Source organism: Aquila chrysaetos, chromosome 7, assembly GCF_900496995.4.
Source record: "Aquila chrysaetos chrysaetos chromosome 7, bAquChr1.4, whole genome shotgun sequence".
Lineage (NCBI taxonomy): Eukaryota > Metazoa > Chordata > Aves > Accipitriformes > Accipitridae > Aquila > Aquila chrysaetos.
This window is the reverse complement of record NC_044010.1, coordinates 39,997,106-40,022,470: the sequence shown is the minus strand read 5'-3', so window position 1 is coordinate 40,022,470 and position 25,365 is coordinate 39,997,106. Positions and strand designations below refer to the sequence as shown.

At 35.3% G+C, this 25,365-nt stretch overlaps 1 protein-coding gene across 1 annotated transcript in view; it reads right to left on the bottom strand.

The window, feature by feature from the left end:
* The window catches only part of CFAP47 (cilia and flagella associated protein 47), a 354,799-nt gene that overhangs the window by 169,089 nt on the left and 160,345 nt on the right, over nucleotides 1–25,365 (bottom strand). Inside the window, exons 45-48 of the mRNA XM_041125007.1 lie at nucleotides 23,840–24,020; nucleotides 7,886–8,082; nucleotides 3,940–4,083; nucleotides 2,594–2,767 (exon numbers count right to left, since the gene is read on the bottom strand). Coding sequence (XP_040980941.1) covers nucleotides 2,594–2,767; nucleotides 3,940–4,083; nucleotides 7,886–8,082; nucleotides 23,840–24,020 — 696 coding nt within the window. The remainder of the gene's footprint in view (nucleotides 1–2,593; nucleotides 2,768–3,939; nucleotides 4,084–7,885; nucleotides 8,083–23,839; nucleotides 24,021–25,365) is intronic.

The window sequence follows — 25,365 nt, the reverse complement described above, 5'->3', positions numbered from 1 at the left end:
CTAATAACTGCAGATAATGGTGATCATGTCCTGGATTTACTGATTAAATTCTAATTTACAGACTAACCCTTTGGGAATTAAAAGCAAGCAAATGATCTTCACTCACTACAATAGCACAAGACACTACATGACATCTGCTGGAGAGTGCTGGAAGTGATTAATATTGTTTGCTTTGTTGAGGAGACAGTTTCCAGACACTGGTAGATTTTGTAATCATGGCTTTTCCAACAATTCCAGCCCACCTTGCTTCAACAACTGTTCTGCAATGGCTCCTGGGTAAAAAACTAACATACAGAAAATGCATTATTCACACTGATTAATTTATTACATGCATACAGGCATGAAAGAGCTGGCATTACTACTTCTTTCCCAAAGGTCCCAGAGCAAAAAAGAGCACACATGGTTGGACTGTCAAGCGGTACTTCTGAGAGACAAAAAAAAAAAAAAAAAAAAAAAAAAAAAAAGGCAAAACAAACCACCACAAAACCAACCAAGCAGAAGAAAAACCCACTCAAAAACCAGATTTTGGTACCCAGAGAACACCCTCAAGGAGGTCAAAGTTCAATCAGACCCAGCTGACCCTGGAATAGTTACAACTGTCATAAATCCATTTAACACAATGTTTCTGAAAAAGACATACCAAGAATAATTTTAATGTATGCATTCTGAAGTTTGATATTTCGGCGTCTTTTGCTTTCATTGGCACAAAAAATATTGAAATGGGAAAGCAGAAGAAATACTTCTGTTGTCAACTTTCAAAAACATTGACTTCTTTCAGAAAAAAAAGTACAAACATATTAGAAATGTAAATGCATTCACATCTAAAAAGCTAAGACTGTTGAAAAGAAAAATGTCAAAGCTGGTGATGCCCAAAAAATACATTTCCTAATTTGTTTGGAGGGGTTAATAATGAGTCAAAAAATAGGAACATGAAGCTGGCCCTCTTAATGATATACAAAGTTTATTAAATGTAAATCCTCCTATAATAGAGAAAAATTGGAGACTAGCAAGAGTTTAAGGATTTCACATTGCCATGAATTCCCATTAACCAATAGAAGACTGCTGCTGGTATATACATGATGTCTCATTATAAAAGAAGGCGGGGCCACTCTCTACCAATACCTGGCATTTTGAGCAAAGCAGCATTTGGTGCTACTGGCACCAAGGCAGAGAACAAAAAATCACTCATTTCACAAGTCCACACTAGTTAACTAGTCAGATTTTATCTTCTAGAATCTACATTCTCCCCTTTTCCCTCCTTCTCCCCAAAAGAAAATCTACAAAAAAACCCCCGACACCCAAACACCTCAGTTCAAAAATATATATTTACATATGCTTACAATTTTTAGAGCATGCTCTCCTGCATCATTTTCATAGATTGAGCCCTCCTAGCAAATAGTATACAGCCAAAGTATCTAGATGCTACCTACTTTAGATTTAAATGCCATAATACAGTCACAAGGATGGCTTTTGCTGAGCAAGGTCCAAGATATTCTTGCTCAGGAACCTTCTCCGCAGCTGAGAAGAAGAATAGTCATCTTTTTTACCCTAATGTACACTCTGCCTCTGCTGGCATATGACATGGAGTCCTATACATGGATAAGGAAGGTGAGGAATACTACGGTGAGGAATACTACTGAAATACTTTTATCACTTTCAAATTAAACATGCAGACAAGACAAATGGTAGGAAAACCATGCAGTTACAGTAATACAACAGTGTTTTTAATTAGGAAAATGTGTTTGTGTAAATACAGTTGTAAAATATATTTAACTAAACCAGTGAACAATAATAAGGACTGTATTTAATATTAAAAGACCTTCTTGAGCAGGGAAACTAACAAAACTGTATTTTCTAAGAATTTATATCTTATAACCCTCCACTGAAATTGCAACTACCTCAGCACCTCCTACCCCATCTTCCCAGTGACCCACCGCCCTTCAACAACTCCAGTTTGTTATTTCCTCTGAATTTTCTTTCCTATCAGCAAACACGTCAAGTATTCCCAACTCCATCCAACATCCCTGAAACAACAGCTGGGCAAAAGACACTAACTGCTATAATTTGTTCCAAGATATGCAAGCACTGACTGGCCAGGCCATTAGGCCATTAGAAACAGATATATAGTGAGGTCATGCAGCAATCTTTCCCTCAGTAGGATAATAATTTTTGTCCTTTTCCTGTAATATTCCAATGCTTTATGAAGATTTTAGGAACCCTGCAATTCTCAAGCCCCTTCTCTGATTTCAAAACTGATGGAGTTGCCCACTGGTTCCAAAGCACTGGAGGAGGAAGGGAGGAAAGACTAGCAAATGAACAGAGTGCAATTGTAGAAGTGTTGTCCCCTTAGCAACCAGACTAAAAAAACTAAGAAATCTTTTTCCATAGAACATACAGCAAAATCATACACTATCTCACAGATTTCCTGACTATAAACATATCCATAAGCTATAAACTATAGTTAGATATAATTTCTCACGGATACATGAATTTTAATAGTATATCTGCAATTACAATAATGTTTCCTATTGTAATACATAATCTGTAGGCCCTTGGATAGAAAAATAGTTGTCCCATTATTGCAAAAATTTACCTTGTACGTTAACTTCTTCTTGGTATAATTGGGCACCCATAAAATTTTTTGAGTGACCTTGCTCACTTGGCAATCTATCACAATACAATCCTGTGCCAGAGGTTTCTTCCCTATTCCCTTAAGGCTAAAGAAGTTTTCAGTGCCAGCTGTATCATTTCGCAGAATAAGCCTTCCCTATGACAAAGAAAGAAGAAAAAAAGTTTCAGCACTGTAAAAGTCCCCTTAGGCTGCCAAACCAACTCCGTCAGTTTATTAATCTTAAATCCAGGCAACAAAACATGCTTACAAGTAAGTGTTCCTACTGACTTTTCTAGCTCTTAAGTAAACTCTGCTGTTAAACAGAGAAGAAAACTAAAGAAACAATAGCTTTTATTTTTAATTTTTCTAAATTATGAAATTTAACAAAATAAAGCCTTCATATATCTAGATTTTGTACTTCTAGTCTTCTTCCTGGAAAACAAATAACCAAGAAAATATGTTCTCATGCATCTTTATTCCTCACATAAAATATAACTTTGCTCAATCATTTCCCTGTGTCCTTCAACTAAAATGTTCTTCATAATTATTTGTCATCAAAAGATTCAGGGCTTTTGGCTTTTATAGTACTGGATTCCTAAACTACATTATATTTGGTTGGTAATGCATGCAGAAGGATTACTAATGTTTCACAGAACTTTTTTTTTTTTTTTTTTTTTTTTCTTTGGCAATTCACACATTTCAATAGCAACCTGCAGTCAAAATCTCTCAGCTTATATAGAGGCAAAAATACATATACTGCTTCTTGCTAAAGGTGTCATAGCCTTTGCTCTGCTCTTCATTTTAGAATTCAGAATAGTGATTACTCTGATGACAAAAGCAGCTTCTAAGCAGTGGCTTAACTTGTAACAGAAATTATTTTATGAAACAAAGTACCCATCACAAATTCATTTGTGATGCATGCATGTAATGAGAAATACTCAATGTTACTACTTTACTACTTAAGTAATTAAATACATTTTAATATATGTATTTAAATTTAGACTAATACAATGTACACTTTTATGCTCAAAGTTCAGAATGTCTATAGAGTAACTGGTTGTTTCATTAAAATGGAGGGTTTGATAGAAGAGCAAATAAAGGAAGAGATAATAAAGGATGGTGGGGAAATCTATCATGCCTAATCTTAAGCTTTGCAAAGTTAGTTCCTTTGTTTTTTACTTCGGCTAGTAGGCAATCTTTCAATTTCTGACTCTCAAGCAGATGCTTAATATTAGCAACCGCTTAAGCACTTTTGTAATTTGGACACCGATGTAAATTTTATGGACAGAAGCATCCTTGTCAAATATTGAAACTAATTTCCCTCTTACCATTGTTATGCCCTCAGCAATAGGCTTGAACATTAGAGGATACAGAGCTGTTTCACCTAGACCCACATTTATTAGAGGAGGGCCGTAAAAACCCTGTCCTTCCAAAATTGCTTCAAGTTTCCAGTCATGGCTGGACATGTTACTCTGAAATAAAAGTAAAGATGTAAATTAGATTATGCATTTAAAGTCCTTAACATGCATTTCAGCTTTTACTTGCAGTTATCATCAAATCAGAGCACGGTACTCATTTTCCCAAAGTACTGGCTCAGAGCACCTTTGGGGAGAATAAAACAGTGTATTTTAAGAATGAATTAAGCTAATAGTAAATCCCTTATTCCTGGCAGCCACAGGTACTGGTATCAATACTATCAGTAGCAATATTGTCAGCAGGAATACTCATTAAAAGAATATGTACATGATATAGCTAATGGTCAAGATGGAATTTATAAGTATCATCATAAACATTTACAAGTATCTTTATGATGCCGTTTAATGCTTGCCAAAATTCTGTCCCTTTTCCATCTGTAGAAAATCTTAGTGTACCTCTTTGAAGTGCTGATGTGGTGTACTAGCATATAGTGCCTCATTTGGCCACTAACTATATTACAGGATCAGTCTTGCTTATGAATTAAGGACTCCATCTCCAAAGGAGTATTTACAGGCTCAAGAGTCTAATCAATTTTATTGATTAGTATGAAAAGTAGTATGAAAGCCTATTTAAAGAAACATGTTTGTCTTGCACCCAGATGTATCACAAGACTGCTTGATTATGGTAGAAAGTGAGATATTTTGTAATACATGCTTGGGGGCTGCATAAAAATAGTAAAACTAAAATAATGCTATTCAGCCTCCCACTATTTGAAGGAACCAGATGACCAAACATCCAGTCTGCAAAAAGGTTAACATCCATCTGAAAAAGAAAATAAACTGGCATTCAAGAGCTAATACATTCCTTGTCAAAACAGAGAAGGTTGATCTCATCTATGAAAAGAGGAAGTAATCCTTTGACATAATGTTCTTCATCCATGGAAAATTGTATATAGACATCAGAGATAAACAATGGATTTGGGGGAATAGAGGTAGGTAATACTTCAATCTTTGTTTCCTTCTTTGAAAGTCTCTCAAGCTCAGCTCTCTCAAGCTCAGAAACTAAGAACCACCACCTGTGGTCATCAGAGCTAACCCCATGGCATGGCAGTATCATATATCTAAGGTTTGATTAATATGTATGATTAATGCTTAATTCATAATTGTTAAGAGGTAAATTTCCTAGTAGTTGAGCACAAATGCCTGTTTGGAATGTTGAGATTTGTATAGTGCCTTGGTTTTTCAAAATACTTCTATCACTGTGGTCTCCAATTCTGTAATAACAACAATTACATCATCTCTGGTAGAAAATATGAAAGGAAAAAAGTAATTAACTGGTATCCTCACGCAGAGGATAAAATGAAAGGGGAAAAAAAGGCAACAAAAGGTTATTTTTATGCTCTCTCTCTGTCTTTTTTTTTTTTTTTTTTTCCCAAATATCAGGAACAACTTTATTCTTTTGAAAACCAGCTTGACCAGTTTTAAAACTGTCAGGTCACCACCCTTTGCTAATCTACTGTTTTAAAAGGTGGGACAGAGGAAACACATCACCATGATTGTTCTTTGGGAAGGAAAAGAGGAGGACAGTGAAAATTTGGGGGCTTAAGTTGTTTTATTTTCAATGATTTCTAGTGCCATTGGTATCAGATGCTTCCTTTATTCACACTAGTGATGATTACACCAATACATAGCATAAGTATTTCTTCTCAATCTCAAACAAAAAAACTTGTCAGCTGGAGAAATGTAGTTGACAAACATGGTCACTTTGAAATTCTTCTGTAATGAATCCTTCTAATACAGCATGAATTTGTCTAAAAATATCTTCTAAAGAAAGATATTAAGGTCAACCACAAACATTAGAAAATGAAAATAAAATATTTGTTAAATTCTACTCCCTTGTACTTATGCATTAACAAACAGTTTTAATTATTTAATCATCTAATTCTTACAGGATCTCTGCTTAATGTGAAATCTTATCTGAAGCCTGTTAAGTCAATGAGAAAACCAACTAATGCAAAGGGAGTTAGAATCTTTTCACAGGACAGTAGGTAGTTAAATCCAAGGTACATAATAAGGCTGCATGTATAGGACCTATACCTGGAGAGGCTGAAAGTGATTAATAGAACAATTACATTCATCTCATGGTTGTGAGAATTACAGAAACTTCAGATGTTCAGCCTGAACTCCCGTATCAAAAACAATCACAGATTTCAGATTAAGGTGGGTTCTTATTCTGGTTCTGTCACTAATTCACTGTGTGGCTTTAAGCAAATCACTTGACCATTTTATTTGCTCCATTTATAAAGTGTTCCACCTACCACACAGACGTGATGACAGTTAGTTTGCTAGTATCTGTAAAAAGTGCTTTGAACACTAAATATTAGGTTGAAGAAACTAAGTTTAGCAGATTGAACAACCCCATAACTCAGTTTCACTCTTTATGAGCATCTGTCTTCCTCCAAAGAGTATTTCAAAGTTCAGCAATTTGAATGACAAATATAACAGCGCTAACTAACAACATAAAAGCATGGGAACATTTCCGATAGATGCTATGATTCCGATAGACTAAGAGATATGCATTCCCTCTATCACAAACACACACATACATACAGAGAGAATATATGCTCTAATCGGGGTACTTTTTATTTCCTTGCTAAGAAAACAAGTAGGACTTAAAAGTCTAAAAGCATGACTCCTGCATGAAATTTAAAAGCATACACTTAGGAACACTCAGAAGTGAAAAAATCCACAAAAAAAAACCCAAAAGAATAAAGCCAATCTGTTTTGAAACTCTCTATTTAAAGAAGGTGGAAAAAACCTTAACCTTTCTGTGTTATGTAACAGCTGTTTTTCAACTAATGTAACATTCAATAAATCAATGTTTAATAAATAATATATGAATATCTTAAAATTTACGTGTAAGAGAAGATAGCCCTGTAATATGATTTCCTTTCATTTTCTTTACTTTTTTTTTCTTTCCTAATGAACTAGTTCTTGTCTACCTTCAGTATTTCACAGAGCATCCACAGTATGCTCTTTCCCTGGACGTTAAGTCTCCGTGTTTGAATCTGCCCCCACTCTTTTGTCTACAAAATCTCAGAATAATTTTTCTATAAATTAACTCACCAGTATTCTTCACTGGCTCTAATATCAAAAGGTTACATCAAGTACATAGACCAAAGTATAGTTCAAATCTCAGGAAATATTTTACTATTTTTATCTCTTAAAGAATCTTCACCCTTTCTCTCGCAGCTTAAGCTCCTTTCCTATAATTTTTTTCATATTTTTTGTCTTTTAAATTGGAAAAGTTCTCTAAAATTTGAACAATAATTTTCTGAGGGAGATGGTGTTCCAACCTATACTCCATCTTCACTCCCTGGCCTTACTTCTCATGTGTCAAGGGTTTCATAAACAAAATAGGTATGATAAAACTATATATGATATACTGCCTATGCTTGCCATATTTTTTAAATTGTATATAATCTAGTTCTTCTATTTTACTTCTCAACTTCTCTCCTTTTTTTCAGAAACAATACATTTATTCCCTAGATTAAACAACTCCTTTTTTCACTTTCAGTGCAATAACATTATTAAATAACAGATTAACAATTGTCAGGACAGAAGTGAAACATTAGAAATAAGCCCATCAAAATAATAATTTACTTTAAGAACAGCCAGAAACTATTTTTCCCAACAAGCTTTATATTATGTCCAATATGGACTTTGAGTAATAATACTCAAGTCAGTATTTACAGGCTTTGTGCATTTTACAACTGTAAATTTTAACAGTATTGATCCGGAGTCCAGTTTTTAAAAATCCTGAATCTTAGTTTAGTTTCTAGTAGTAAAGTGAACTTACGATTGGAATATCCTGAATCACTGCCTGGTAAGCTGGAGTTAGAAATTCAAGCTCTGCTTCAGCATGGTCCGTATTCACTACACATTCAATCTTATAGACACGAACATCACAGGAGGACTTCAGAAGAATCTGACAGTGGTAGCGACCAGCATACCGAGGAATGAATTTTATAGGAAGCTCAGCTGCATCACTTCTATCTAAAAGCAAAACCAAAAAATTGCAATGCTGTAAAGCTTTGCAGAAACATTGAATTCATAAGCAGAATCTGGAAAGAGTTCCAATAAACTGTAGGAGAGTCTCCCCAGCAGTACATGCAACACTTTAAAACAAAATAGACTTTTAGGACTGTTACCATATATGCACAGTCAAATTTTTATTTTCCTAAAAAAAAGCTATGTTTCAGCATCTAAACAATATTTTCTATTGTTTTTAGTAGTGCACAGAGAGAAATATTTTTAAAGATCTATTAAATTTATTAGAAAAGTTTAATGTATATGAATTTCTGTAAATATCAAAAAGTATAGTAGTTACTATACTTTTGTCAACAGTTACCATGAGAGATATCAGAGACAATACAGTACATTTGGCTAATAGTAACCCCAACAATGACTGGAGTTCTGTTAAGTTTAGCAGTTCTCATGAGAGCTACTCATTAGACTTTTCCTATGGCCAATTTTGGACTGAAAGTCTGAGTTACCAAAAATGCCAGGGGTGTCCAAGTTGGAACAGAATCATGAAAAGCCCCATTTGCCCAATCCACAGCAAGTACGAAAAACTCCCCGCAGACACAAGTCTGCTGCAAAGACTTCTTCCTCTGCTCTTGCTTACAGAAAGGATCAGGCTCTTTCACAGTATTTTAAGCCCTGCACTAGCCCTTGTAGTACACTGTGTAAAGGAGAAGGGAAGGCACATGAGGAACTCCAGTGACTGGCCATAAAAAGAGTCCAACTCTCCCAAGAGTCTTCAAGAAACCTGAAAAACTACAGGAAGATTGCTGCTGTAAAAACGCCACTGTAGTTTTATACGTAACAAAGACTGTTCTTCCTTTCCAAGGTTAGAAACCAACGCCTGAAGTTGGAAAAGATAATGAGGAAGGTCAGAGACAATGTAATGACACAACAGAACCTTACAGATAAAACTCCAAATAAATTGCTGCTCCCTGAGGGGGAACACCTGAAAAATTCTTGTGGAATTTCCCTTCTTCCTTAATTTGGCTTATTTCCTGATGATATGTATGGCAACTGGTCTCAAACTATTCTAATACCTTCAATGACGACTAGTGACTTTAGAAAGTGCGATCAATTTTCATTTGCAATGCTGCTCATTCTATTCCACAAAGTGGTGCTCCTCATGTATTCAGTTCTCACCTCTCTGAAAATGAACACCAAATTGAAGCTTTCTTGTTGCTTTATGTCATCACTACTTCAGTATTTTCACAAAAATAGCTCAAGTTCAAGAGATGAACCATACAGAATGACATTATGAATCTTTCAACATTACTAGGCTATCAAAAAGATTAGAAATTGCACCTCAGGTTTAACCCTATCTGAAATAAATTAGTTTGTTCTCTTTTAAAGACAAGATTAATGGCCTGGTAATTTTAGAATTATTACTCTTTTTTCTATTTTGTCACTAAGTTATTATCCCTATGGGCTATCTTCCACAAAAGTGACCTGAGTTTGTCAGTTATGCAAGGAATGAAACCGTCCTTTCCCTTCTTCAGTTCATTAGTACAGTCCCTAATTTTCTCTGTCTACAAGAATTATTTTAGGATGTTGAAACAAAATATCTACTTAGAATTTAAAGTACACATTTTAAATATTTGCATTTCACGATAAAGTAGATGTTTACAACGTCTATTTGAAGAAAGATAAAACAGTGTACCAGCAACTCCAGAATATTTCTGCATGAGTTTTACTTTCTTGCACTACATGGAAATTATAAGTACTAACAATTAGCGTTATCCTTCACTGAGTTGGACTCATATTTGAAGCGCACACTTTCAAACAGAAATGCCTCCTACAGAAAAATTTAAACAGAAAACCAAGAAGTGTCTTCCTACCCATCTCATTCCATATTTATACTATTTAGTTTGGCATTACTTGCATCAAAATATTTGTTTCTTATGCATTAAAAAAATGTATTGAAGAATAGGTCTGTTGAATAATTGAAATATTATGATCAATTACAATCAATGAAAAGGAAACCTAGTAAATTGGTGATGTTTATTTAACATGATAAGTATTTTATGCAATAAGACATGGTTTCTGAAGCGAGACAGGATCTCCAAATCAAAATGATTAGAGAAATCACTTGCCTGTGAATTATAGGTGAAGGTTGGGAGGGTTTCTGCAAAATGTTTTTTCATGCTAATTTTAAATACCATAGAGTAAACTGAGTTTAAAAGTTTCTCAGATTAGCATGTTTTCTTCTTTCTCAGTCTCATAAGATATTCAGCAAAGATTAGTCTAGGAATTAATTCAAAGATTTAATGAAAATAATCCACGGGGTCAAAACTGGCTTAACAATTTCCGAGACAAAAGTAGTAACAGTAAGCAATGGGCAGCATTTATGTTATTTCTGTGTAACAGGAATCAGAGCCTGCATCCATGGAAATTAATGAGACTGCAAGTATTTCCACAACAGTGAAAAGTCAGGCAGAACAATACAGGCTTTTGGTACAGTTTCTTTCCCTAGACAGGATATTTATTTTTTGATGGGCAGTTATTTCATGTGAAATAGGCAAACAGTTTTATTTTATAGATTTGTATTAGACAAATGCCCATAGGAAATATTTACTTGATCCTGAATCTGAATATCTGAATTGGGTTTAGTTATGATACAGTTATCAACACAGGGGTATTTGCAAAAGCAATACTTTTGGTGTGTAATACCACCACACGTTCTTGGAAAGCTGAATTACAGCACATAGGTTTTGGTCATGTTCTCTGGCAACTGCCTGGCATCTTGTGCCATTTACTTATCGCGAAAGACAATCTGATCACTATCTGGAATTAAGAAAGTCCATGTTTTCTGGTTCTTAAAAGTCTTACAACTCATCATTTTAGATCTGCCTGACCTGAATTCAAAGTTAATCCTCTAACTGCATTGGCCAACAAACAGCACCTTTCAAAGAAAAGTAATGACAATTCTTTTGACATTAAAATGTAAGAAAAAATATATTCTAGAGGTTAGTAATAATGGCACTTAGCAGAGTAATCGCTGTTTAGCCCTATCACAAATTATGGGAGGAGGGAAAGAATAAAGAATAGAAATGCTATTCTTCCATATCACAATCTGTTGTCATAACTTCTGAAGGTAGGAAACTATTGGCCTTCAGCAGTTAGTCAACTACTTGCACATTATATTAGCTTTTATTTGGCAATGATGGCTCTATCTATTTAGAAGCTCAAAGCTAAATTTCACAGTGAACTTATCTCTGACACTGTGCATGTGTCACAAATAACTGGTTAAATTAACCCGAAGACTGAATTTGCAGGTATGGACTCCTAGGAGGTTAAATACTGAAGAACCCAGACTCTTCTGACTTCTGTTTATATATTGGGTCTTCAAATGAGCTCATCTGAATTAGAATATCACTCTATTCAGTAGTCTTGAAAAAGCAACCACTGTTTTATATCCCTTAATGAGTGCTGATAGGTTTTGAAATTTTTGCTGTCACTGTGTGTGTTTGTTTCCTGATTTTCTTTCACTTTATCTGAATACAACAGATTTGTAGAAGAGTTTATAAAAAACCTACTAACTGTTTATTGGTTCTTTTTTCCACTTAAATACAGTATATCATTACATATCTAAACAAACAGTTAAATACACTTGATCAATTGGAAAAGGAAGATCTACTGGGGGGGAAAGGAATGAGAGCAGGTTTTCCTTAATTGATTTAAAAATGCAAATGGCAGAGACTTTTTTTCAATGTCTTGTCATGAATACTCAGCAGCCGTGTTCATGTATCACATTCAGGAGCCAGCAAAGAGCTGTGTGACACTACAATAAAGTAGAAGAAAGAGTTTCTTGCAGGTTGGTTGTTTAATAAACACTGCCCCTCACTATTTCTGAAGAATACTTGTAAGCGCTTTAGAAACAAGCAGGCTACACAGTCACTATGCCCATGGGCAATCGGAATGCTGCCAAGTAAAATTTTTCTTAATACAACTTAAGAAACATAATAAAGCTAAGGTGCTTTCTTAAGTCATCTGATGTATAGCCCCTGCTGAAGAGGATTAGCCAAATTATAAAATATTGCATTGAGAAAAAAAACAGTAGAGTAATAATTCAAAGTCTCTTTATCTAAAATCACAACAGAGCCAAGATCTCTCTAACACATATGCCCAAAATTTACAAATATCAAAAATTTCAAAAGTGATTCTTCATGACTGGAAGAAGGAAGTGTTTGAGATGAGATCTTTAAAAAATAAGCAACAGAGGGGAAAAGAAGGAAGGTTAAGCAAGATTTCCCACTAACAGAGAAGAGAGCCCAGAACTAATAAAAAGAGTGCACTGAATGCATAAGGAAGTATTACATGGAGAGAATCAAAGACCAAGTTTTTATACCGCTTACTGCAAAACAGTAAGTTAATGCAAAATTAGTAATGAAGGCTTAATGCCAAAAAGATATAACAAGAGCTAGCTAGAGATTTCTGTAGCACATGATAATACACTTTCCTTCCTTTCTGCAATCTCGAATTCTCTAAGGAAAGAAGTTTTCTTTCAAAAAAAGAGAAAAAAAGTAAGACAGTGGTTGTTTTAACTGAAGCCACAACAATCTGAATAAATTAACTGTAGGAACAATTATGAAGAAAGTAGAAAATTTCTGACAATTCTTGATAGTTCTGTAGAGAAAGCTTTTTCATCCATTCACTGGGGAGGAAGGAAGGGGAAAAAAAAAAAAAAAAGAGGGCTCTTTTTGGGTATTCTTTGCAAGTATAACAGCAGGCAGCCAGCATTATCAAATCCTGTAGTAAGAGGCAAAAGAACTCTGATATTAGCTTTTGATACTGAATCTAAATTAGATAGCAAGGTGGAACAACATTTTTCCACTGAAAATGCATTGTGGACTTTTATTTCTTCCTAGACAATTTTAATGCTGAAATAGTACAATCTAGCCATCAAAAAAAAAAAAGTTTTATTTCTATTTTCCTGCCTGGGCTTTTTATGTCTATCTTTATAAACTAGGAATGAAACTGAACCGTATGGCATGACTAAAAACATTCCAGAAAAGTTTAACAATGTACATGCTTATAAAATACAGTAAGTGTATAACAGGGCATACTTGTTTAGGTGCATATCCATTTGAAAATTAAAATCTTACCATTATTTTAAGGAATTGCACAAATTTATCATTACTGATGTAATATATATGGATATTTATCATTACATGGCAGCAGCAGATGATATTTGGTTATCCTTACAACGTATAATATAAAGTATTGATATGCTGGTACTGACATGCTGCTGTATTGCTTTTGCATATCAATTGCTATCAATCATTTACTCCCATATACTTTCTTTCCTTTAAAATACTTCTAGTCCAAGGGCATTAGTATCAGGTTTCTGCTAACAATACAATTACTAACATAAAGTCCTTTCAGGGCAGAAGATTGCAAACAGAAAAACAGTCTGAAAAAAGAAAACCAAATAAACATGAAGCCCTTCTCATGAAGTACCTGCATGCTGTAGTATCCATGAACTGTCACACGCAAATACGTGAAGTGCTTCATCTCAGGAATTTCTACACCTTTGTTTTTCAATTACTTAAAGCCATTGCCAGTGTCACGTTACAATATATAAAGGCACAGCCTATTCCAGAAAATTCCCGAATTTCCTAACTCTGGGATAAACGCTTATTGTTCTTACAACTGGATACCCACCACAGCGCTTTAGTTTTAGATATTGGTAGCAATAGATCTTGTATTATTTGCTCAAATTGCAATTGCTCAAATCAGCTGTAGAATGTTTCCCTTTCTCAACAAAGAAGATCCTATGTATGCCTGAACTTTATTTTCCAAATTTGTGTGTATTAAAATTACGGTCCTTAACTTTTGTTAAACTTTAGTGCAAATATTTTATGAGTACTGAGAAATCTGATAACCAACTTCCATCTTCCAGAGTAAAATTTTTTCTCTTTTCCCTAATCATTCAACTAATTCTTACTTTAGCTTTGATTTTTCGGTCTTTATTTATTTCAACTTGTTGTCTAGGAATGTATTTATTTTTGTGCAATTTTAGCTTTTAAGCATTTATTCTTTTTCCCCTCTTTGTATAATCTGACTGCATCAAATATTTATTTCACTTTTAATACCAAAAGACATATTATTGGACATTTATCTTAACATTAGAATTTCACCAAATAATTCTTATATTAAGACGTAGCCTGACAGTTGAAACAAAAGTGTGTATCTTAGGAAAGCATCCACTTTCTTTTTTATAAGACTAAGTGGTAGAAAGATTGTTGTTTCTCTTGAGTTTGTGTCAGTATTTAATAAACCTCACACTCACATCATTTTACAGGTATCATAAATTGTTTCATTACAAATCTCTGTGTTATGTAGAAAGCGCTGTGCTTTCTGCATGGAGCCCTTTACAGTTAGACATATTCTCTCTTTTTAAGTACTTACAGGTAAACTGAACAGGACCTCTTTCCCTCAGAGATCACTGAGATATCAAGTTATTCAAACTTCCAAGACCTTGAAATAATTACTACAGCACTTTCCTGAACCCTTCCTCATTTCTAACCTCCCTTCTGAAGTATGGAAACCAGAACTAGATGTGATGTTCCAGTAATACTCTTCCTTTCATAAAACGGTAATAGCACTTCTTTATACCTACACTGTATTTTGCCAGTTATGCATTCAAGACCCTTGTTTTTCCAAATTAAAAAAAAAAAAATCCTTAATGAAAGAGTGAGAGGGAGCTGAAGTCAGAAAAACACAGAGTGGGAAATAAGGCTGAAACCCTTAGTACTCTGCTACTTTGCAGATTTCTCAAATATTTTCAGAGACATCACTTTGCAAAAGAAAGCCCTTCCTCCCCTTTCAACTTATGTTATTTCACCTTTGATACATAACATTATTTAGTATAAAAACCATGTTGTTCAAATAAACCCAACTGCTGAGCAAGCTGTTCTGCTTCATTTAAACTTAGTTAAAGCTGATCTTTCATTAACGGCTGAAAAGACAAATAGGATGGATTTTTGTTTTGGTTTTAACAGTTTTACCCAAAAATCTATAGCCATTTCCTTCTTACCCTGCCATAACTGGTGTTGTGCTGCTAGACAGGAGCAGCAAATATACAGCAGATAAACTGCTTATAAACTCCATTAAACAAAGATAACATAATAGCTCTGACTTGTCAAACAGGCCTCTTACTTGCAGGAAGAGCATGTTCTTTTCTACAGATACAGTTCTATAAAATAAGACTGCATGGCAGGAAATCTTTAGACTAAACTGTGAAAAATAATAATTATGAAAATTATAAACATATATATGCATTACAAAGTCAGTGACAGCGGCAACTACATTAAAAAGTTTTAAAACATGTATCTTTACAAAATAAAAGCAAAATGGACTCAATTTTAAATCATTGCTTTATCCTAAAGATGCACAGAATACGTGAAGGCAGATGGATGCTTATAAAGTTACAACTCTGAGCCATAAAACCTCTCTATGCAAAGTTTCTTCTGTTTTCACCTCTAGAAGGAAGACTGGGAGTGTCACTGGCACAGCACAACATTCTTCCAGTCACAGCATGGGACAGGTCCAAATACGCACATAATAATAAATACAATAAAATTAATAAAATAAATACAATGAAAGGAAGTCAATGTCTTCCTCCCGGATCCAGTGACGATGAGAAATGGGCATGGCCAACACCAAATCTATTACTGACTTTAGAGAAGCAGTATCTTCTAAGCCTCACAGACCCAATAGTCTCAAGATTGCACCAAAGACAAAGGTTGGCCTTGACACTGACAGTCATGCAAGCAGATGTCAGAGTTCACTGGTGAAAAACTAAATCACGTATGAGCATCTTGACCCCTAAAGGTTTCATCTGTCAAGGAAGCCTGAAGCCTTTGCCGTCTATCCACATGTTCTTCTTCTAGGCCAACTCCATATTTCAATGAATCTTCTGAACCTCAATTCTAACCAGAGAACGAGGTACAGGATACTCTGGTGTGTTTTCTGATTAACATCCTTCTTCACCACAGCAGTATGCCGATTCACACACCAGCATGAGAGAGAGGCCTTCCAAAAGGTTTTCACAATGCAAAAAAACTTGTGGCAAATACAACTATTCTCCACTGAATTCATTATTGCAGATACGAAACACAAAAGAAACGCATCAAGTCTAATAATTAAATCCCTCTCACTTTTGCAAGACCAAAACAACTTTCTACTAATATATAGTAGAAATAGCTATTCAATAGATATAGATGGCATGAAAACTATTAAGATAAAGACCTATATCATCATTTTTCAAAGCCACATTTTGAAACAGAATCATATTTTAAATAAATCCTTTGTATGAAGGAAGAGTAAAATGGAATGCTACCACTTACACTTTTTAATCCCATTTGTGCCTCACTATCCTGGATGATTAAGACCACTAAATGTAATTAATTTTTTATTACTATACTGTCAGTTAAATCAGAGAACTGAACTCTGAAAGTTAACATGATAAGGGGCTAGAACAAAACCTCAAAATGTAAACAGAAAAATGGAAAGATAACAAATTTTTTGTTATTGGACAGCGACTATGTAATTTTGCTTTAAAATATTAAGATCTGTTGTCCTCATTTTGGCTGGGATAGAGTTAATTTTCTTTCTAGTAGCTGGTATAGCGTTATGTCTTGGATTCAATATGAGAAGAATGTTGGTAACACAGGGATGTTTTCAGTTGTTGCTAAGGAGTGTTTATGCTAAGTCAAGGATTTTTCAGCTTCTCATGCCCAGCCAGCAAGAAGGCTGGAGGGGAACAAGAAGTTGGGAGGGGACACAGCCAGGACAGCTGGCCCAAACTGGCCAAAGGGGTATTCCATACCATGGGATGTCATGCCCAGTATATAAGCTGGGGGGAGTTGGCTGGTGGGGATCGCTGCTCAGGAACTAACTAGGCATCAGTCAGTGAGTGGTGAGCAACTTGTTTTGTATATTCCAATCCTTTTACTATTATTATTATTGTTGTGATTTTATTATTGTTATTATTATCATTATTAGTTTCTTCCTTTCTGTTCTATTAAACTGTTCTTATCTCAACCCTCGACTTCTACCTTTTTCCTTCTGATTCTTTCACCCATCCCAATGGGTGGGGGAGAAGGGAGTCAGTGGTTGTGTGGTGCTTAGTTGCTGGCTGGGGTTAAACCACAACATTTATTCAGAGAAAAAAGACCAACTAAGATGCAGGAAAATATATACAGCATGTGGACCATGGAATACTAGGAAGAAACAACACGATTACTGATAATGCTTTATTGAAGAATAGATTTAAAGCCCCAGGAAATTGCTTTGGAGACATAAATAAATAAATAAATAAAAGATAAAAAAAAGATTGCACTGATTAAACCCAATACTGAGCAAGTATGAGATACTATTTAAAAGTCATAGAAAGAAGGAGATAAGCTTGACCACAGGTCATGAAAAAATATTAATGCAAATTTTAAAACATAGCATATCATTATCAAGAAATATATATATAGCGATTAGAATATATTAGTGACATGAAAAAGTCCATCTATAGATGCTACAGCGTAGGTAAATATTTTTACTTAGCTATATGATATGACTATATAAAACACAAAAGGAAAACACTGAAAAGTACTTTTCATCTCAAACAGTAAGAATGATGCATGCCAAATAACAATTTAAAATTTAATTCTTGATCGTTAGTTGTTCTGCACTTTCTTTATTGGAAAGCATGGCAAAGAAAACATAATATCACATATTTCTAACTATAGTCTATCATTTAGGCTACATAAGATAACTACTGAGATCAGATCAATGTTATAGACCCAGTTATTCATGGGTAACATTTTCATAAATTAACACAGAATAAAAAACTATCAGGTTTGGGGGTGCCATGTTGCTGCTGAAGATGTAGATTTGGGGGGAGAATACAAAACCTCTCTGCTAAGGAATGGGAATGATACCTATCTTTAGGTATCATTCTAAGGTATGGTATTTCTTTTTCTTTTTTAAATTGCCAGTAAATATCAGACTAAAATTCAACAGTCATGCCAATCTGGGTATGTACTGGGGTCCTCTAAATGAAATTATGTTATATATAATGAAGTGACCAAATAGAATGCATTTATATTGTACAATCTACATAGTGTTCATTATTACTGGTAGACATGGAATTTTTATCCTGTTGTGTTAGAATATAAACAATAAAAATAATAATAAAACCTCCTATCCTACAGGCATAGAATAACTTCTCCTTTCCAACATTAACAGGTACGATGCATGCAAACATCTGATCATAACACAACTATATCTTGTTATTTCCACATTTAGCCTAGCCCATACTCCTATAAATAGACAACAAAAAGGGATTATGGGGAAAAAATAGGTCAAGAGTACCTTAACCACTCGGTTACATAAAATTCTGTTCTATAACAAAGGGGGTCCATGTAGTATGACACTCACTTAATTAAACCTGCTGATTATGTTGCTGAAAAGCTTATCACAACCCTTTCTTAATTTTCTCTGATTTCATTAGAAGTCGAAGCTTTCTTGGGAGAGAAAAGGAAGCAGAATAGAAGAAACAGGTTTGATAAGAACAAATTATAGGAGCAGGTATACCTTATTATAGCTGCATAGTAATAAGTAAAACTTTTTCCCTAGGTTATAGGGCTGCATCAAAAGAAGCGTGACCAGCAGGTCAAGGGAGGTGATTGTCCCCCGCTACTCCACTCTTGTGAGACCCCCCCTGCAGTACTGCCTTCAGCTCTGGGGCCCCAGCGTAAGAAGAACATGGACCTGCTTGAGCGGGTCCAGAAGATGGCTAAGAAGATGACCAGAGGGCTGGAGAACCTCTCCTATGAGGACAGGCTGAGAGAGTTGGGATTGTTCAGCCTGGAGGAGAGAAGGCTCCAGGGAGACCTTATAGCAGCCTTCCAGTACCTAAAGGGGGCCTACAGGAAAGATGGGGAGGGACTTTTTGGAACGGCATGTAGTGATAGGATGAGGGGTAATGGCTTTAAACTGAAAGAGGGTAGATTTAGATTAGATGTAAGGAAGAAGTTCTTTACTGGGAGGGTGGTGAGGCACTGGAACAGGCTGCCCAGAGAGGTTGTGGATGCCCCATCCCTGGCAGTGTTCAAGGCCAGGTTGGATGGGGCTTGGAGCAACCTGGTCTAGTGGAAGGTGTCCCTGCCCATGGCAGGGGGGTTGGAACTAGATGATCTTTAAGGTCCCTTCCAACCCAAACCATTCTGTGATATATGATTCTATAGTCTAATTGATGGTCTTATGGCCCTTATGTTTTGTACTGGTCATTCCTTGTGTTTGCATTTTCACTCATCACACAACAATCTCTCTATTAACTTCAATGTCACATCTTCCCTTTAGCATTAACCACAAAATGAATGACTCCCTGACTAATAAGGGATTACAGCAAGGGGTGTGCGAATGATGGGAAAACAAAGGGATAGAATCTATTAGCTAAAACTTCAAACCAAGTGTAATTTGTACTGGTTTTGCTCTGGAAACACGCACATACAGAGACAGATGAGGCAAGACAGCCAAAGCATTTCTATGGATGCTTTATCCAAGGAAACCAGCAACTTGTTAGTTTGGTGAAGCATGGAGCTCGTTTTGGATGCTGCTTCTCTGTTGCTTAAAATCTGGAGCCATTATTTTAGTTCCACTTGACATTTTAGCCTTATTGTTCTTTAATAACACACCGTTAAGAAAAGGGCAACTTATTTCAAAGTTAATTATGCCTAACACAAGTTTCTAAATGCTCAATCCACTATCCTTTGGTTTATAAAGCATTAAAGTTTTACTATGAATTACCTTTCTCCTGAGCTATATACAGGGATTGAATTATTTCCCAGGCTACTTGTAATGATTCAGAGAGACTAAAGCTCTTCAGGATCCTATTTAAGACAATGGTGAACAATCACTGTGATATGTGATGTGATCTTCTCACACACCAAAATTTTTACAAAGCAAAGAATTACAGGATACATTCTGCATATCATCAAGAGGAGCTTTAAGAGGATGGGGGTACTCAGGGTGTAGATCAATGCACAAAGGAGACCAAAAGAACCCTAACAATCTCAATATGAAACAGAGCTGGGCTGAGGATTACACTGTGTCCTTAGGCATTCTGCTAGTGGCAGACTTACTAGATGAGCTCCATCCACATGCAGTAAGTACAGACTCCTTGGGTCACATAACACTGACACGCTATAGGGGCTGTGCTTGAACTGCTTGGCAGGCACACAGAATTCAAAGTGATCGCGGGGTTGCTCTTGTCCTATGCTTTATTTTCTAGCACTGGAATGTTTTTGTGGTTTGTCTTTCACAAATTCTTTTAGAATTTCCACAAACTTCTTACAGACACCAGACCCTTCACTTCTGTACAAGCTCTTCTGCCAATACTGCGTACTGAGACAAGACCATCTCCCCAATCCTTACGACATTTCTAATTAATCTGTAGATCTCATTGGCCATTTCAGCATTAAGAAAGAGATCACACTGAGATAATAATTTTTTGTGACTGTCAGTCCTTTTCACTAACAACTTTTTTCCAAAACTAGCCTCTTACCTGGTTTAGCATGCAGACTCTGTTCCACATATACTACATGTTTGGTTGCACTAAAATACAGAGTTTATAACTATGTAGCAATTTCAGCTAACTATTCTTTCACAAAATCTGGGTCATTGCTCACTCAGCAAAGACTTTATATAATCTTCTAAATTACTGATGAAAAGTAGTTAACTGTCCAACAAGAATGAGTTCCTGAGGGCTCACTTTCTGATGACTCTCCAGTAATGAATTAACAACAAAATTTGTTACAGTTTTTCAATCTGGCGAATATATAATTTTAGTTCCATACAAGCATATGGTTTGGATTTTGATCAAGAAGTCATATTGCAAGTAAGGTAAACATATTGTATTCTTTTTATCTATTAGATCTGTAATACTGCCAAAAATGTAATAAGGTTATTTAACAAGATCTATCTTACAGGAAAATATGTTGAGTGGCATTGATTTTTACCTTCTAATTCCCTGTTGGCGGAGTTCTTAAGATATTGGCTGGACACTTTTCCTGCTACTGCAGCCTAAGAAATTCTGATCCAAGGATTGATATTAGTTAGCTTGCTTCCACCTTTGTTTTTCTTCATAAATCTAAGCACTCTGTCATTTCTTCAGAGAAGCAGCTACTCCCACCCTAAGGAAAGCTACCACCATGGCTAAAATGCTGCTTCTTCTACAGATAATGAAGTTAAAATTTTCAGATGAGACCAAATGTTTTGCCTCCATCCACAGGAACACCACCTGAGGACTTCTGTCATAATATTAGATTTTCTAAGAGCCTGTAAATATTCCTGTGTTTCCCCGTTAGCACAATAAAGACACTGAATCAGCCCGCACTGCCTTGGTACTGAACACATCTTTGTTTTCGTGCTATCAGCTGGTTATCACAGCTTCCCTTTTTAGCTGTTCTTCAGCTCACCACCTCTCTGAATTCACTACCAAAGCCCCATTTATTTTTCTGTATCATCTTGACATTTGTACTCCCTCATGTAACTATTTAAGTGTCCGAGAAGCAAAAAATAAATATCAAAGAGATTGTGTTCACTGCAGTATGATTTAGTCTCTGACTTTACATCGCTTACTTCCCTCTTTCAGATACTTTTATAATGTCCTTTGATGGATAAAGAAGCAGCATGAACTGACAGTAAAATAACCAATTCCTTACTGTAATGTAGTGTCTTCACTACATTTTAGCAATTAATCCTCTAAAATTTTTAGGTATGTTCATTCACATTTTAGCTTTAAAAATAATTTGAGAAGTTGCTAAGCAACAGTGACCTGCCATCTGGTCAGTTAACAACCTTTGTTCTGAGATCATGATGGATGTCTTATTATGTCTTTATCAGACTTGTGCATGCAGATTTTGCTCTCCATCCCAGCTGGTATTCCCCTCTTCTATAGTGCAATCCAAAGAATCCCCTACACCACTCAACAAAGCCATTATGACTTATTTTAGTTCACCTCTACATCAATTATTACAAACACAGGCAATTATTTTTTAACTTGACAACAAAAGGATTTTAACTAGGATTTAAATATCACTCAAGAAATTTTTCAGCCTTCAACCTGTGTTACATCTAATTCTACAACTTCTACTGACTGCTTGTCCTGTAGTCACTCGTCAGGCTAGTCTTGCTTCTAATACTGCAATAACTGTTGTTATCTTCCTAAAAAAGTGCCTAGTGACACCCTAAAATGTTCTACAGCACAGATACTGTAATTTAAGTAGAATGAATCTGTAACAAAAAGACTTGTCAGAAATAATCAATAAATTCTTTATTTTTATTCCAGGAAAGAAACAAAAACACAAGGGATACACCAAGTACAGAAACAAACATACACCATGAAAGCACATGACTAATTCCAATGACACTTGGAGAAGTGAACTGCAGAAACATGCAGAAGGACTCTATTGATCAAGAAGCGATGAAACAAAACTATGGATGCACTGACTATAATTCAAGCCTTTACAAAATTTGCTAAGAAAATTACTACTTATATTTTAAGTAGCAAAACAAAAAATTATTTGTGTTGTTATCAGTTACCCATGGGACATTACATTAGCTGTGATATAACCTTGCACAGATACCCTAGCAGATAAATATAAACACAATTTTTATCACAGAATCATTTAGGCTGGAAAAGACCTTTAAGATCATTGAGTCCAACTGTTAACCTAGCAATGCCAAGTCCACCACTAAACCATGTCCCCAAGTGCCACATCTACACGTCTTTTAAATACCTCCAGGGATGGGGACTCCACCACTTCTCTGGTAAGCCTGTTCCAATGCTTGACAATCCTTTTGGTAAAGAAATTTTTCCCAATATCCAATCTAAACCTCCCCTGGCACAACTTGAGGCCATTTCCTCTTGTCATGTCACTTGTTACTTGGGAGAAGAGACAGACCCCCACCTCCCTACAGCCTCCTTTCAGGTAGTTGTAGAGAGCAATAAAGTCTCCCCTCAGCCTCCTTTTCTCCAGGCTGAACAGCCCCAGTTCTCTCAGCCACTCAAGTTTTTTTAAGAAATGCAACCTAGAGTGCTTTATAAGTTTAAATAAAGCATTAAAAAAAAAAAAAAAAAAATCAGCTACCAAAGGAAGGATCAAAATGAAAGCCAAGCAAAAAAGAAAGCAATTAAGATTTCAGTATAAAATTTAAGATACTAGAAAAATTAAGAGGGAACTGACACTGACCAAAGGTGACAAGATCACTCTGAAGACTAATGCACAACTGTTCATTGATGAGGGACAGGGAGAAAACAGCATACAACTAGTTGACACCTCCCTCTAGCTGACTGAGGAGAGGCAAACAAGAAAAGATATGTGGTATCACTGGCCCAATTTGAGCACAGATCAGTGCTGGATAAGAAGGGGAAGTGAGAAATGAGCACAAATTCAGGATCTGTCAGATAAACAAACCAAACAAATTCCTCATTTAGAACAAGTCTCCTGTGGTTGTGTGCCTTTGAAAAAAACAACGGCAAGTGGAAAGCGCTGTTTTGAGCTAACAAGATACAACTTGGGTAGTGATGACAAAGACAAGGTTGACTATTTGATCAATAGTAGAATTGAGAAAGATCATTTTCTGAATGTATTTAGGAAAACCTTAAAAATACAGATTATCTCACCAAAAAAAACCCCAAATTCATCATATTTAAGACTATTCTCACCTGTTTTCTGAGGTGAAAGGTCTTTTGCTGATGAAACATTCAAATTAACTCTGCTTGATGCCAACACTGGAATAGAGAATTTCTCAGGAACCTCAAAGAATTCTTGCATGCTCACTTCTACACTGTAATCCACATTCTTCAGCTCTGGGGGGAATTTACGAGGTTTCAGGAGTGCATGTCTCTGCAAGTGAAGGAATAATGTATACATATGAACAATCATCTCATAATAATTTCAGGTTAAGAAATGTAAAATTATACAGGCTTAAAGTTGTAATTTTAAAATTGAATTGGTAATTAGGCAAGTTATATAGAAATTGTTGAGAGATCCTTCTAAATAAAAACTGTCTTGTATAGTTTTTTTAGACATCATGCATCTGATACATTCATTTAAGAAAAATGCATTTTGAGATTTACAGTAAAACCACCTCCTACCCAGAAACCACTCTGCAATCTTTTATATGTATTCAGGGAAGGCAAGAAAAGGGGAGAAAAACACGAAAAGAAAAATATATTTTGTATCAGATGTAGACAGATGTTTGTTCTTTTACTTTATTCAAGTTTCTGAATAATAAAAAGCATGAAAAGGAAAAATTACTTTGATATTTTGCAAGGGATAACTATATAGTTAGCTGAGCTAGCTTTGATACTTTAATGTGGACAATCTATTTTAGAAATCAAAGCATTTAGTATTAAATTTAGGGACAAATAAGCTCCTCCTCTTGGTAAAAAGCATTGCTAATCAACAGCATAAAACAGATTAGTAAAGGATTAGTGCACTACATAAAAGCAAGCTCAAAATAGGCATCTAAACCTCTTAATGAACTAAGTTTGACTCCTGTAAGATAGCATTACAGAAATAATGCAATGATTTAATACACTACTTGCTCAAAATTGCGATTTTCGATCCAATAACACAGTATAATTGCAATGTTCAAGATTAACTGTAAACTGAACAAATTTAATATCTGAATCTAGTCACATGTTTTTTATAGACAAGTCTTTGAATTGATCAATTAGCTTGAATCAAAACTAGGGAGGAGGTAAATACAGAAATATTCAGTTTGTGGTAGGAAAAATGTTTTTTTCCCAAAGCTTATTGGTTTAAAATAATGCCAGGACAGCAGGTATTGCAGTACATATTGCAATGGGACAAGGAATGGAAATCTATTGTGGGAATTCAAAAAGATGATTTAAAAGGAAAGTTGATTGTTCTTAAGGATTACTATTAAGGGTAATATGGTCAAATTACTGTTCAAATCAACTGGGTTGAGGTTCTGCTTTGGGTTGGTGGTTTGTCTTTTTTTTTTTTTTCTGTTTTAATACAAAGCTCACATTCCGTTACCGGTTTTAGAAAGCAGACCTACACTTTGCCATTGCTTTGTTTTGACCATTAATCTATCCACCCAAAGTGTCAATATGGTGTTAAACACAAAGTACATATGGAATTTAGGAACCTGTTAAGCTTTAGTTGCTAATACAGTTTTTTGACACAATAGATATAGAAACAGATTACTATTCAAGATCCT